This window comes from Platalea leucorodia (genome assembly GCF_965183815.1).
Source record: "Platalea leucorodia genome assembly, chromosome: 8".
NCBI classification, from domain to species: domain Eukaryota; kingdom Metazoa; phylum Chordata; class Aves; order Pelecaniformes; family Threskiornithidae; genus Platalea; species Platalea leucorodia.
In genome coordinates this window covers 52,341,345-52,357,447 of record NC_138830.1, presented here as the reverse complement: position 1 = coordinate 52,357,447, position 16,103 = coordinate 52,341,345, and the positions used below count along the sequence as shown (strand labels likewise).

The 16,103-nt window shown below is 39.1% G+C and overlaps 1 protein-coding gene across 2 annotated transcripts in view; it reads right to left on the bottom strand.

Moving 5' to 3' along the window:
• Positions 1–16,103, bottom strand: part of PLCG2 (phospholipase C gamma 2) — a 66,715-nt gene that overhangs the window by 16,524 nt on the left and 34,088 nt on the right. For both annotated transcript variants that reach the window (XR_014229102.1, XM_082320791.1), the window contains exons 10-22: positions 15,380–15,481; positions 15,085–15,203; positions 13,598–13,683; positions 12,510–12,630; positions 10,912–11,080; positions 8,940–9,044; positions 8,631–8,720; positions 7,426–7,604; positions 6,343–6,543; positions 4,919–5,038; positions 3,444–3,624; positions 2,035–2,103; positions 656–765 (exon numbers count right to left, since the gene is read on the bottom strand). Coding sequence is in view for 1 of the 2 variants with exons in the window: in XM_082320791.1 (XP_082176917.1) it covers positions 656–765; positions 2,035–2,103; positions 3,444–3,624; positions 4,919–5,038; positions 6,343–6,543; positions 7,426–7,604; positions 8,631–8,720; positions 8,940–9,044; positions 10,912–11,080; positions 12,510–12,630; positions 13,598–13,683; positions 15,085–15,203; positions 15,380–15,481 (1,652 nt within the window). In the remaining variant the exon portion in view is untranslated. The remainder of the gene's footprint in view (positions 1–655; positions 766–2,034; positions 2,104–3,443; positions 3,625–4,918; positions 5,039–6,342; positions 6,544–7,425; positions 7,605–8,630; positions 8,721–8,939; positions 9,045–10,911; positions 11,081–12,509; positions 12,631–13,597; positions 13,684–15,084; positions 15,204–15,379; positions 15,482–16,103) is intronic.

The following is a 16,103-nucleotide window of genomic DNA, read 5'->3' as shown; positions in this document are numbered from 1 at the left end:
TAAAAGCTCTAACAAAGTGATCATTAACTGTAGTAACAGATGATTTCAGAGGGATTACAGTTACTGTAAACTGCAATTAATGACTTAAGAGGCTTTTTCCCCCTCCAGTACTAAAAATACTATTATGTGGTTGATTACCCTGCAGAAACTACAGGGGAACATTAGATTCCCAAGCTTTCCAAGCAATTTACAAGCCAGCTAAGACAGAAAACTTCTTATGAAAGACCGTACAGATAACTAAAAAAGGTGGGTTTGATTCCTGAGAAGTACTTAGCAGAGCAAGGAAAGAAACAAAGCAATGACAACAATGGTAATAGATGCGTGGCTTCCCAGAATACACAAGTGTTTGGGAAAGATGAATGTAGGAAAGGAAAAATACTGGAGGCACTGGGCTATGGAGGTTCTGCAGGCTGAGGTTATTGCTGTAGGATAGAAAAATGGAAAAGACATGAAAGGAGACTTGAGGATAAGGGGGTTTGTTTTGTTTTTGTTTTTTTTTTAAAAATACACCGGCATTAAAGATTTATAAGGCCACAGTTAATAAGCAGCAACCATACAATAGGCAAAGTTTTTAAAAACTACTACCCAAAGCTCAATTTTTTCCTCCACCTAGTAAGTCACCAGAAGTTCTCCTACGAGGAATTTTTGTCCTTACCAGCCTCCAGTTTCCTTTGTGACATTATGAATTAAAGCTCCTCGACAGAAGCTCAGTTCATCACTTCTTTTGGCTCTGTAGTCATACAAGGCTTTCACTGTTCTCTGAGGCTTTAAGAGAAACAGAGTAACAGGGTCATCTAGGGGGACAGGTCATAAAATAATCAATAACGCAATCTTAAAAAAAAAAAAAAAAAAAAACAACAAACAAGGGCAGATTGAATCCCTTTTTTTTATTATTTTTTATTATGAAGCCTAGAAAACATAATACTAAAGTTCCAGAGTGACATCTATTGGTGGAAGCAAGTGATGCTACTTAATTGCTATTCTTCAAGTATCAGCTTGGAAAAAAAGAAAAAGAAAAAAAGAATCTTTCTTTAATGGGTGCTGCAACATAATTACTGTAGGGGAAAAAAAAAAGAAAAAAAAAAAAAAAAAGAAAAGAAAACCACACAGTGAAATATCTTCATTACATGTATTCATACACAGTTGGAGTTTGTAGCCTTAGATGCCTACAAAGCCTCCACTTCAAAACCACATCAGCTATCCTGCTGGTCACGTTTCCTTTAGGAAGACATCCAGTTTTAGCAGGACAAGCAATGTCTTTCTCTCTATCTACTACCCAAATTCTTCAGCAGCCATGCAAATTCATTGGCCAAAAAGACTAAAAAGAATTACAGCCACAAAATTTACAAGCAGGTGAACTTTTATGAGAATTCACAAGTAGGCAGGCCCTAATAAGAATTAGAGATAAATAGATGTTTGCTGTGCCTCTTGTTTTCATAACATGATATATATCTTAAAAGAAGACAAACTTTAATAACTCATTAATAAACCAAAGACACCATTTTTAGATAGAAAGCACATAAATAAACTCTGCACCTGTTTGTGCGTGCAGGCCACGTTTGCTAAAGGAACTGTGACAATTTTGTGCACAAATAACACTGCTCATGAACACACAGACACCACAGGCATGCACAGACACGCATACCTCGGGTTTACATGTTGTACTTTCTTTCCATGAAGATTTGGCCTTCTCAAATTGAATCTTCTCATAGGTAATTTAATTTGGGGGCATACCTGCATAAGCATGCATGCCGAATTGAATCACATCCACAGACTCAATAGCAAAAAGTGCTCAAATTCCCCGTGTGGATGAATCAATACAGGATTTGCACACAAGAAAACGTGTGGGTACAATTCTAAAGAGATGCTAGAAAACAGTCACACCCTTTAAATTGCTGCTGTGCAGTCCCTCATAAATCAAGCAGCCTAACACTTTCAATTATCCTTTTCATTACTGCTAACAGGAAATCAACAAACGAGTCTCATAATTTTCATAAGTCTGCACTAAGCGTGCATATCTCTCTTTAAGCATACCACTGTAGGGGTGATTTCGCTGGGTTCCACATACATCTTGACATCATAGAGGGAGTTAATATCTTTTTCCTAAAAACAGGAAGAAGGAAAAAAAATAATGAAGATACAGGAATCAAAAATTATAAAAGTACTTAATGTTAATAGAACGTTCATTGCTGAAACCACCTTTCTGACAATACATAGGCAAACAGAAGAGGAGGGGAGCCTGACACCTATGTTATGCTCATTTCCATAGTTGAACACAGCTGAACATGAATTTGTTATTTAACCTGTCTATGCCTCAGTTTAATGAACAGTAAAACACAGCGAAACAGCAATACCTCACAGAGGTATCTCTTAATCAGTCAAATAGCTTTGAGATTGTGAGTACCCTTCTATGTGCAACCAGAGAAGACAATACCTACGCTTATGATTTCTGTGTTACAGTACTTTAGTTTCAGTATTGGTTTCACTAGTAGATAAAAATTCTAAACCAATATACACAGTCATATTTTTCACTTTGTTCTCTTCTCATGTTCCCATTTGGACCTGATCCTAGGATACAGAACCTTAGCTACAGGCAACATTATAAAAAATTCTGATGCTAAAGTCTTTTCAGTCTCTTTTAGTCTCCCCAGAAGAAACAAAAAACCCAGACTTTAATTTCCTCAAACATGCAAGATGTGTTTTTCCTGCAGCTTCTAACACACATATATTTGAAAACAGAAGACAGCATCTCAAGCTTTTCAAAAGCCAGTTACCTCAGCAAAACTCTCCCGTCACGAAACATCCATCCAGAAAGCAGGCCTCTATCCTAAGCTAGTTATCCAGGCTCCTAGTTTAGTCAATGGACAAGGACAAGTATCTCTTAGGGAGATTTCCTCATGCTTATCTCAAAGAGTGCGGCTTCGCAGGTACTTCTCACTTTTTACCACAGAAGGCAGTTGGACACCGTCCCTGAGATGGCTCCAGTGCGGTGAAGTGAATGCCACTGCCCATCCAGAGCGAGAGGCACAGCACAATATTTCATTTTTTCTGAAATGCTTAGCAATTGGCATCTGCATGATCATTTTAAGATGTCTGCCCACTCCAGCAATACAAGACCGGGCCAACTGCAGGCAAGGCTATTACCAAAAACTCATTTCAGCAGAGCAATGATCCCCCACTTCACAGAGCAGCTTTTCTAATCAAGTCATGAGGAAGGCAAGAGTTGACCTGTAATCAAAGATGAAGCTCTTCCCTTCACATATCTTGAAACCTTTGTGAGAGAAGTCAGCATAACCACCTCAGTTTCACAGATGAGAAAGCTACCTGCTTAACCTTCCCCAAAAGTCATCTACCACAGGCAGAATCAAACCCAGCACTCCCAGGGCTAGATCTGGGACTGTCCGCTACAGCAACTGGCACTTGTACAAAAGACCATCACTTACCGTGCTGTAGCGCTCCAGCAGCTCCTCAGTCACTGGGTAACGCAATTTCATTTTCCTGTACAGCGGATGCTTCTCATAGTACGTTACCAGCTCCACTAAACTCTCAAAATAGGCCGAGGTTCCAAGCACAAAATGGCGACCTTCCTGCTGAATTCGGAAGTGCTTCACCTTCCCCTCCGCTCTGTGAAACAAGTGCAGGTGCTGTAAAAGGTATTGGTACTTGCAGTGAGAGCACCAGTGCTGTAAACTGGATCAAAACTGCTTTGTGCATCTTAACCACGTGAAATAATTTCTCCCTCTTCCAAAGCCTCTTCTATTCAAATTGAATTCCAGTTGCCTGATTAAATTCACAAAAAGACATTCTCACTTTTCTACAATGTGCAGGGCCTTGGGACAAATCCATGGTCTTGCTTAGATTAAATTTCCCTATTTTTCTCCCCTACAGATAGGTACTCTGTCATCTTCATACTAACACAAATGTCTCTTATCAGACAGAGTCCCTCTGGAATCCGCGGCTGCTGATCTCCCGCTGTCCCTAAGCAACAGACAAACTCCCCTCAAAATGAGTAGGTGTCTCTTCCCTACAATAATTTTTGATAACTACAGGAATCAATTTTGAAAAAAAAAAAAAATACCTTGTGCTTGAATACAAGATTTGTGCTTGCATTGATAGCAGTAAAACCATCCACTGACAACCATCCCACCCACAGAAGACCCCTGCATCCTTTTCAAGCCGCTGAAGTTTTGGAAATTCTTGTTTTCCCCACTGTGAAATGGTTTTATTGAGATGCTGCAGCTCAGGTTACTTCAATATCCACCTTGGTAACAGCACAAAGCTTCAAACCAAAGTACACAGCAGACTGGGGAATTCTGGACACCTTCAATACACAGTAAGGCATGTAAATAAGAGAAAAACAAGTATTTGTTTTTCCAAAGCAATTTTCTATGTTGCAGAAATAAGCATTTTCAGAGAAACGCAATTTGATTTGAAGGCACAATGGAGAACACCACAATTCTATAGATTTTGTTAATGTCGTTGCAAGAACCACAGTTTCAAAAATATTTTCCCTGGCAAGACAAGCCAAGCATTTCATTTTGACATTTCATTTTGGTCAGGTATATGACAGGGCAGGATTTCCAGGTGATAAGGACCTAGAATCACTGCTGAACCAGCACCAAAGAAAACTTCAAAAGAACACCCTGTAGTAAGGAGTGTCAAGGAAGTGAAGAAGGGCCATGCAAGGCTCTGTATGGGAAGAAAGGGACAGTCAGTGCCCAAATATTCTTTATAAAAGCATAAAGGTTTATTCCAGTCACAAATTAACTCTGGTACACATTCTCATACACGGACCTGCTGCACGAATCAACCATGCTAATTGCATATGACTCTAAAAAGACCACAGTATTTTTTAAATAAGAAAAAACAGAACATTGTTGGGCTACTAGGTAATGTAGTCGTCTTTGTCTTTTCTTACCTGAAAGTCATGGCAAACGAATCAGGCTCCTCTCTCTTTCTAATCAGAAAGGCTCCATCTCGAGGAATTCGCATCAGCATGTCTTCTGCCTCTCCCCGACTCAAGTTGCTATAGTACCAACTACAACAGTTAAAAATCAAAATGGACAAAAGGATTACAAAAGCTTGTCAAATGTCATTCAGTAAGAATAACAGGCAGCGTTATTAACAATAGAGTTTCAAACATTACAAGAAAAATTATGCGTTAGGTTTTCCCCATCTTGCCACCTATGACAGCAGCTTATCACAAAACATTGTAACACAGCATCTTATTTTGGATGAAAGCAACAAGAATATATCAGAACACCTCGTCTGTCTGAAATTATAAAACATTAATCTGCATTTCTTCCTGAAACAAAGGCACTGGATCCTGCTTTTAGTCTGCCATTCAGTTTTCAGTAGTTTATTCAGCTTTGACATAGTAGATTTAAGGAAAAGCCCAAACGCAGACAAACGAAAAACACCAGGCATTTGAATTCTTTTATTCAGAGCTTGATTTTCTCTTTCACTGTAGGGATGGACCTATCTTGGATCTAATATGCCTTCACTGAAGCTGTGGCCACTTATACTGGCAGTACATCTCCACCTTATACAGAAAGGCAGGAAAGCTTAACCCTTAAACTCTACCCTCCCTTCTTACTGGCTGCCAAAGTTATCTATGGGTGGTCAGTGACTCCCAGATCCCAGGGCAGGGAGAGCAAAAAAAAAAAGATGTTTAAAGTTACAGATCAATATTTCACATGCAAAGGAGATTTACTTTTTCTCACTGCAAAGAAAACAGAACAAAGGCCGGTGATTACAGTGTTCTGCCAGCAAACAAGAGCAAGCTCTGCCCAGGATCTACATCAGGCAAATACCAGCTGGAAATAAACACCAAGCTATACTACTTCTATCAGCATGGGGCGAAGTCAGGCTAACCAACTCTGACAGGGGTGAGATGGAGGGCGGGATTAGGAAAACGTAACTGTTTGGGCTCACTGCCCCAGTAATAGAGTTTCCAGATGGCACAGACCATGACCGCTTAGTTGCCAGACCACAGCCAACTACTAAATATCTAATCCAACCCACTGGGTGTAGTAAAACACTGAGCAGAGAAAGAAGGAATTGGCACGCTTCCACAGCATTACAGTTCTCACTGATTTTCCTAGTTGCTGCTAGTAAATCGCTTTCCCAGTGAATGCTCTCTGTTGCACGAGGTTCTCAAAAAGTCAGTGATCCTACTTATCGTCTTTCAGGGAAGCCTATTCCTATGACATCCAGGGAAAAGCAACACTCAGGTGTGCTCCTGAATCCAGGGAATTTTCTACGCAAAAATCTAAGACCATCTAAAACGATGCAAAGGACACTGACATAACAACCCTGGTGCTTGCCTTCTGCTGTACGTACTCTTTAGTTTCATGAGGGCTGGGATTAGGCACAGCATCAGTCAGACGCAGCTCAAATTCAGCACATCGCAAGTGAGCCTCCTTGTAGTGTTGAATGAGATCATAGATGCTATCAAAAGTGAGGTTGTCCGTCAGGTAGTATTTCACAGTGTCCCCATCACTGTAAGAACGGATCCGGCAGTGCTGGACTCTACCTGACCTCCTGAAGAAATGAAGAGGGGCACAAGGAAAAGAAAGGGTTTATAACACGTTTTCTTCTTTTGAAGCGTTTCCTCTCCCGTTCCTGGTCAACTACTTGGTGAGCTTGCGAAGAGACAAGAAATCTGTATCATCTCGTAAAACAACCAAAGTAAGAACAGCAATAAAAATCCAGAGAAGTAAGATTACAGGACCGAAAATAATAATTTTCAACCCACAACGGTTTAAAATCTGGCATACACTTACTCCCTGCAAAATTTGCTCTGGCAGCTCTCTGGGTCAGAAATCCATCTGATACACTATTCCTCATAATGCCCCAACCAGAAGAAGAAGAAAAAAAAAAAAAAAAAAAAAAAGAGAAAACAGACTACCAAAAAACCAACAAAACCACCCCTGAAAATTCTTTATTATTTTCCCTCTAGAGGATCCTTTCATTAAAAAGATGAATCTCTGCTAATAAAGGTACACCCATGAGACTACCTTTTCAGTATAGATTTCAGTAAATCTATTCAGTAAATAAATTCAGTAATTTATCCCTAAATTAAAAGATCAAATTTTTGCCCACTCATTGAGGAAATAACAAATTCTCTATCCTGCCAGAGCGCTATAAAAGAGGGGTGGGGATCAAACCAAGCCAGTCAGTCCTCTCTTGACAACTGTAACACTTCAAATAAAGCCTACTCTGCCAAAATGCACTATGCTACACTGAATTTTAATTTAGAAAGTAGTCTTTCACAATCCCATCAATAACATTCTAGTAATTATAGCAACTCCTTATTCCTATTTCCTCTCAGCTATAACTGAATACTTGAAAAACACACATATTTTTGTGCAATGCCATAAAACAAACAAAACCCACATAAAATGTTTATGACAATCACCATACCAGAATGACAAGGTGCAATCATTAGGGAAAGCCTCACTTTCCCTAACTAGGAATGTCCCATCCTTGCCACCCATTTCAGCACAATATTCCTGGAGCAGTTTCTCAGCAGTTGTTCTCCCCTCTTTCATTTTCCCATGGAACCATTTCTCTTTTAAATGCAGTTCAGTACGTTTCACCTCCTAGACCAGAAAATAAGAATTTTTATAGTGCATTTCTAATTTTATGATTTTGAAGCAAAGTACTTGTTATTGATATAACAATCTCCTATTTCAGGATTTCAGCTCTTCCAAGCCCTGAACCATCCTTTCACAAACAAGCCAATCCCCTTTATAGTCACCCTTGATTCTCCTTCCCAGTCAAGCCATTTCTTTGGAGTAGTGATCAACTTCAGCCTTATTCAAATATGTAATCAACAGAAAGTAAAAGAATGCAGCAATGCAAACACCGATTTATATTTTCAAGGCAAAACACCCTACTGCTAATTCACAGAGTTTCTAATCAGCTTTTTCCAGGATTCATCTGTGTTATTCCTTACACATTAACTATTTTACTGACATTAACATCTAGGTGAATGGGCAAAATGTTCTGCATGTGCAGAGAGATCTCTGAAGCATGCACATACATGTTAGCAACAAAAGACCATGCATGGAAACCCGAAAGGTCAGAACAAGAAACCGTGATGAACACCACTGCTACTGCAACCCTTACTGAGCCTCATGTTTCTGCTTTACCATGCACAACAGCCAAGGAATACCTGCTTGCCTGTGACAAACACTTTGCAAATGTGAAATGAACAACATGCACTGTGTAAGAGGTGTGCTGTTACTAACACAACAAACCTTAGCTCATCACACTGTCTAGTTTGAGAATAGCAATAATACTTAGCCAAAGGCATATAAAGACTTTGATTGTCAGCGCATGCATCAGCATTAGCATTTAAGTACTAAAATTATATTTCATTGTCTTTCTACTCCTCTTTGCAAGTCCTCAATTAGCCAAGGGAAAAAGTCATTTTATTAAAAATACGGTTAACTGGAGTACCTTGGCAAAGACCCTTTTTAAAATTTTCTGTCTCCAGATACACTTGTTATCTGACACAGATCCTCTACAATTTCAACATCAGCATAAAAAAATACACATCTGTAGGCACTGAAATAATCTGAATAAAAAAACCCCATCCTTAAACAACAAAACATAACCATCACCTTTGACGAATCTTCATCAGCATTCTGTTCTATATCATCGCTGAATGAAAGCTTTTCATCAGCAATAGCACAGTAGTGCCGAGTCCATTTCTAAAAGTTGAGAGATATTAAAACCATTAACAAGACAGAGGGAAACTCACTAACCACAATTTCAAAACAAGGTGTAACAATAAACAAAATACCTTCTTCCCCTCATTTACATCTGTTCAAGTGACAATATTACTTACACAAATATTGAGACAATTCATGTGAATTTCCAGTATTACACAACCTAGTAACAAGCTGTAGCAAATGCCACATAAATGATACCTGTTCTATTGTGTCCCACATGTAAAGTTCTCCTTGTTGCTTTTTTTCTTCTTTCTTGTCTTCCAAGTTCACATCAATGTCTCCCTTTGGCCCCAGTTTTTTGTGCTAAAAACAAAAAAACCCCACAACATTCACACACTCACATAGAATCATGTACAAAATTGGTCATAATAGTTCAGCATACTCAGTATTACTGGAAGTATTTCCCTCCATTGCACAGTATTCTTCTGTCATTACCATAACAACAGCTGTTCCACAAGGCTTATGCAACAGGGCTGGAATTTCTTTCTTTAAAATTTAAATCTCATAATAAAGGTTAAAAATTTAGTAGAGGTATCATTCAAGCAACGAAGAAACAACTAGTTTGATAAGAGCTCACCATTCTTTAGAGGACAGAAAACATAAAGTAACACATACCAAGAAATCCCTCTGCAGAGAGCAGGACATAAGCAACAAAAAAAACCCAAACCAAAACAAAAAGATAAGGAATTAAAAGGAACGGGGAACTCGCTCTTCTACAAGAAAAATGAGCAGAAGGGGAATCTTTTATGAAAAGAGGGGATAAGTTCTACTTTCTTGAGAGTGTTCACAAAAAACAGTGGCTCAAGGAGCTAAGGGTAACATCAAATCCTTCACTGCAGTTAATGATGGGATTAATCATCTCATATCTAGTAGTTCTCAACTACATTCAGTTCTGCATAGCCTAGTGTAGGTAGATTTCAATTTGACAGGCTTATCTGAAAAAATCCCACAGGCCCCTAAAGTAGGAGTTGCCTCTGACTGTTTACTGACAACATTTTCCAAACAAAAGCCAAATAACACAACTAGCTTGCTGGCAGGTGCTGATCTATTTAAAGACTCTTTAAGGCTCTTTTAGACAGGACAGAGTGATATGGATGTTCTCTTGTGCAGGCTCACAGTAGTCCGTAATTCCCTTTAAATCTGATCTGTCACGTTATTATTCATGTGCCTTTGCAACTCCCCTCTATGCTCTGCAAGGTAACAACGGACAGATTGGAGGGAAAAAAAACCCTGAAACTTAAGCACAGAACTTTTGCACCTAATAGCGGGGTGCTGTTATTTCCAGTCTTACATTCAAGAGCTGTATGCTTATATCTATCTGCCCTTAATTCTTCTGTTCAGAAGTTTAATACATAGAATGCAGTACTGTTACAAGAGCTGGAAAACTGAAGCATGGACAAAAGTAATTATTATTTTACTAAAGAGATCATGAGCATCCCTCAGATTCTCCACCTAATTTTGCCTTTTGAAAAGTGCTACTGCAGTTTCAATCTGAGAAGTCTTCTTTCGGTTATCTGTGTTGTTGCACAACAGCACCGAGCAAAGCATCTGTATTGCCCAGAAGGTAAGGCACTCTAACAGTGACAGCCCTCTAACAGGAGCACCTCCATGTTTCGCAAGCGGCTTACTAAATTGTGTATGTAAATCACACTGAGTTAGTAAACACCCATCAATTTTTGCAGTTTGCAAGCAATCCTGACAACTCAAGTGTGCAGCCTGCAAGTGCTTTGGGTTTCACTTGAACGAGAGGCATTTTTGGGGAAAAAAGTTAATTACACTAATCTAACTTTCTATTCAAGAATGTACTTTTATCATTTTTAAGCAGGCCACATTGCGTAAGAAGTCTATGATGAGCATCTGCAGCAGTGAACCCTTGCTGAAATTTAGCAGTGACATTTCAGGAGCTGGAAGACCTTTAGAAAAGAGCTGACATTAGACCTGGCACTTGAACTAGCAACACTTATTGCAAATAAAACCAACAGCAAGCACTTTAATATGTAGTGTTACAGAACACCATACAATATTGCAAAATGTTACTAGTACACACTTCAAGCATGGGGTTTCTTGTCTCTCAAACAGAAACTAACAGCCAGGCTGTGAAGCCAGAATTAGTATTTCGGGCTCCTGCTCTTGTTTTTGTTTTATCTACCAGCACACAAAGCAAGCCTACCTTGATGATTATTTTTTCTTTCAGCTGGGTTGGTGATGGTAGCTGATCTGCGCTGGCTTCAATAGGCTTCATTAAAAGCTGATCCCCAAATACCTCCTTGAACACTTTGGCCATGTGTCGCTGCTGCTCTACACTACAGTGCTCTTCAATTGACAGAATGACTGGGTACCTTTGATGGAGAAAACAAAGGTGAATGAAGACAATTTCTTTTTCCTACAACTGGCAAGGCAAGGAAAACAGCACCCTCCCTCACCCCACCCCCCCCCCCAGATCAAATAAAATATTTAAAGCAAACAGGAAGACAAAAGAAATAGACAGACACACAACAGATAATAGCAGATGCGCAATCATAGAATCATTAAGGTCAGAGCTTTGTCCAGCCAAGATTTGAATATCTGCAAGGACAAAGATTCTGTCCAAGCTCTTTGGGCGCAGCTTCAGTGCTAAAGCACCGTTACGTGAAAATTTGTTTCTCCTCAAAATTTTGTCTGTCTTCCTTCACACGCACTCTGAGAAAAGTCTGGCTCCATCTTCTCTATAATCATCCACTAGGTAGTGGAAGACAGCAACCAGACTCCCTCATTAATGTTGTCCTGAAGCTAAACAAACTTAGTTCTGTGAGCTTCCCCTTGGATATGATGTGCTCCAGCCCCAATATTGAAAACTGAGGCAGAGAAAGCACTGAATACTTCAGCCTTCTCCAGTCACTGCGGCTCTTGTCCAATTCAGCAGCAGGCTCACATTTTTCTTAATTTTTCTTTTGTTGCAATTGTACCTGTAGAAGTCTCTCTTGCTGTCCTTCACATCCCTCACCAATTTTATCTGTGGATGAGCTTTGGCTTTTCTAATTTTGTCCCTGCATACGCAGGAAATACTTCGATATTCCTTCTGGGTAGCCCATCCCTTAATGCAAGTAGGGAAAGCGCCACACTGCATTCACAGTTCTGATGGTCTGAAACCAAAATGCATCATGTATTATGGTTGTTATTAACACAACATGCCTGTGCAGACGCTGTCCCACATGAGAAAAATAACACTTCTCCTATATGTCCAGTTGGTAAAGTGGAAAAATAGGACACTGACAGCCCTATCTCCTTCCCAGTTTTGGGGCAATATTTTTCATGTTAAGGACATCTCAGCACAAGTTATAGAAGAGCAGAGCAGAGACGCAGATTTAAACCCGTGTTATCAGTTCAGGAGGCATGCTATGAATTCTGCATCTTCTCAGCTAAGACCTTCCCTACAACATGAACATCACCTGATAGATATGTTGCTTGTTACTTGTAGTATTTTTTTTTTTTTTTTAATTTAAGACATACTATTCAGCATTTGCAGTTTCACACTTCAATTTAATAAAAGAAGACTCAAGCAAGGAGATGGGAATCACTTTAGGGTACTCGCTATCTTCCTTAGCAGCAAATTGTTATGTAATGGGACTTTTCCTCAAAACTGGATCTATGGCCCACATTCAGCAATAATGAAGACTACGAGAATGGCATTGTTCCCCTATTACTCTTTGCTCTAGGTTGCAGAGAAAAGAAGTTCAGGAAGGGCTAAGGATAGGAAAACAGGCTTAATGAAAATAAATCAAAGCTTACTCAGATGCAACAAAAGCATGATCTTTGATTGCCTGTACTACGTCATCAAATTTGATCTTTGTTGTCCGTGTCCATCCGTGGTAAATGATGGGTTTCCCATCAGGACCATCCCAGCAATCCACTAGGAAAGACAAGCAGTGGAAAAAGGAAGAGACCAAGCAGTTACTTAAATAACTCTAGTAGAAAGAATACATCCAAATCTTCAGTGTTCCACATATTGCGTCATAGACTTTAATGTTGTAATAAAATATTCTATTAGATGAATTTATATCTCTCACAGAGGATTTTAAGTTCACTTAAGTAAGAGCAATACAAATAAAATACAATATAAATTTTCCCAAAGCATTATCATGTGGAAATCCGGAAATAAGGGATTCCAGCAGCTATATTGTCAGTCTACTAGTTTAAACTAATCTTCCAGGGATAAATACACTCCAGCAAGTGGCAAGTTGATAGCTTATCTATTTTGTTGATTTTAACCCTGGAACTCTAATTTGAGATACATTTTGCATTAGCCAAATTGAACAGGCAGTAACAACTAGTTTTATGAAATAACTGGTGAAATAACATGAAATTAAAGTCAAACTTTTCAATAAGGTACACAAGCACAGGGATGAAGGTGCATACACAGTTAGTGGAGAACAAATGCACAAAGACATCAACTGATGTACAAGCAAGTTAAATGGGATGACAAATGGCACCAAATTACAAAAATCTATGTGCCTTAGGCTCGTCTGTATTACAATGAAGGCAAATAAACTATCTGTCTATGCTACACAAGTAATTCCAGTTTAAATCCTATGCTTTCATACAGTAGATCCAAGATAGAATTTTTGGTGTACAGTGAGATAAGATTTAGAAAGACCTTCTTAAAATTCCAAGGGAACAAGAATCAGAGCAAGTGAACACGGCAACAGTGAAGCAAAAGAAAAACAATTTAGGGAATCGGTGTTTTTTATATGACTAACTTCAACTTCGGAAAACAAACTAGTTCTTGATTTCAGTTCTTTTTTCTTTCTTGGTAAACAGGGGAAACTCTACTTATATGGACAGCATGTTACAAACAACTCCACAAACTCTTTACTCACACTCAATACATCGACATCCCATTCTTAGGCACCTGATGTAAGCTTCTGTGGAGGATTCACTTCGAAGCTGGTCTCCTGTCAGGTATCTAAGGAGTAAAAGGAAATTGTAAAAGACAGGCAGCCAATTTCAACCATTTCCCACTCACCCACGGGGCGACATTTTTTCTCCTGTCATGGAGAATGTATATTGATTTTTTTTTTATTATTTTTTTTACTTGCGATGGAAGATCTGGACTCTGCTGAACATGATGCTATCAAATTTTTGAATGGACCAAATTATAGGAGGTTAAAGGATCAATCTAAACATCAACCAACTCTAACTGACATGATTCCGGAGAGCAAATTATGCGCTTTGAAACATACCTAAACCTCATCACGCTGAGGCATAATCATGTTGGAGGAATGTGGAGGGTATTTAGTGATACCACACCCTATACTTCAAAATATACCTATAAGCTACATCCATACCCACTTTATTTCATGCCCTGCAATATTTCATTTGTTCATGTCTCCTCCCTCTCTTTACACCTTCTTTCTTTTCATTACAATACTAGGTGAGCAAATCCCCTTCATCTGAAGACAGTTCAAACTCATCATGACACAGGTTTGTACTTGGGCTAAAGAGTTTGCATACCACAGATTGTCACGGAAAAGGGCTGGATACCTTAGACACAAACTACAGAAATCAGCAGCTAAGTTACTAAGTATAAAATTCTAAAAACAGTAACGACAAAAATACAGTCCCCAGGCCTTCAAAGTTCTGCCTGTAAAATAAACTCAAAATAACACAGAAGAGCATGGATAGCAAATTGTACTCTTCCTCTGCCTCAGGCACCTCCGTCTGCTCTAATCCTTGTCATCCAGGTAAAGTCCATGAATAGCCAAGTCCTGAGCAGTAAATGAGCTAATTTAAGGTCTCCGTATTCCTTTCCTGCTCAGGAGCAAATCTTTTCCACTTTGTGACACTGTAAACTGTCAGAGTATCTATCAATAGCGCACCTCACTGCCTCCTTTCCCAAGGCAACAAATCCACTGCCCTTCAGATCACAGTAACAGTATGGGATTTTCCCACAGGACAAGTGGGGTCCTTATGGCATTTTTATGTCCAGGTACAATTAGTGCTGACACTAGCTGAACGAGGCTGTTGGTGCTTGGAAAAAATGGAAGCTCCTTCAAGAACTTTAATTTCTGAAAGCAAAGAGGCTGGAACAGTTTCAGCTCAAGACTTCTTTTTATTTTTGTAACAGGATTCAAGGTTTGGGTTTTCTGGCAGCTGAGCTCGGTTATATCTCAAAACCTCTAAGATCTTAAGAGAAGGGGGGAAAAGGAGTCCCACAGACTGTCTTTGCACATTTCCATCAAACTTTAGGAAGGTTTCACACATCCACACAGTATAGTTCTGGCATAATTTACAAGTATTACCTTCTCCTAACATTTGCTAGGTCTGTTTGAACAGGGATAGACAATGGGACATTTTGGTAACTTACGTGTTATGAGAGGAAGAAATCCAGTAGTGGGACAAAGGATTATTCATGTCCTGCGCATCTATTGAATCATATTTCTCATCCCAAATACTGTTTTCTTTTGCAAAAAGGTAAGTGAGGAACTACAATACAAAGAGAGAGACTGGATTTAAATGTTTTTACCGTACAAGACTAAAAGAAACCCAGCAATGTAGCAAGAGAAGCCTAGAGGATCTGCCATCCAATTAAAAAACTAGGAACTAGCAGTGAAAGAAAAAAAAAGTCCACGAGGAACTATTAGAAAGTATCATTATCTTACCTCATCAACAAAGAGGAAGGGTTCAGCAGTTTCTCTCATAGTGTCATCAATAAACTTTGTCATTCGTTCTCGGACTTTACTCAGATCTTGCGCCCAAGATTCCTTCAGATAACAATAATACAGTAAAAAAAAAAAAAAAAACTTTAGAAGTGGTGTTATGCTATATACAATCAAATAAGGAACAGAGAGACCTACAGATATGATTTAATTCTCTCTCAACTGGCTAGTTTACTGCCAATGTGTTTTATTGCACCCACATATCTTAAGAGTTTCCTCTATGATGTCTAAGGGCGAAAAAGATCTCCATCTAAGTACCTTTATATAGACTGGAGGCCCACAAGACACACACTACATATGTACACATATGCATGCACACACACAGGAAAAAAGCTGGCCTCCTTGAAGGATATACCTTAACTATAATCCCTCTCATTTCTAAGTGCAATCTGAACATCCTTTTAACACAGTGAAATAGGGAGAAAAAGAAAGTAGCAAGCTTATACAGGAAGTGTAGGTCTCACTTTTCAATCATATTTGCAAACCTGGAGCTTAGCGGCGCCTAGCAAATATCGCACAATTTTTTCCCATAGTGTCTGTGCTAAATAATATTATAGAAGTGATGAAGACACAATACCAATCCCTGCCTCCACCCTCATCCGCTTGCTGGTATGGGACATCAAACTAGATCCATTCAATACAAAATTACCTTTGACTCGAATGCAGG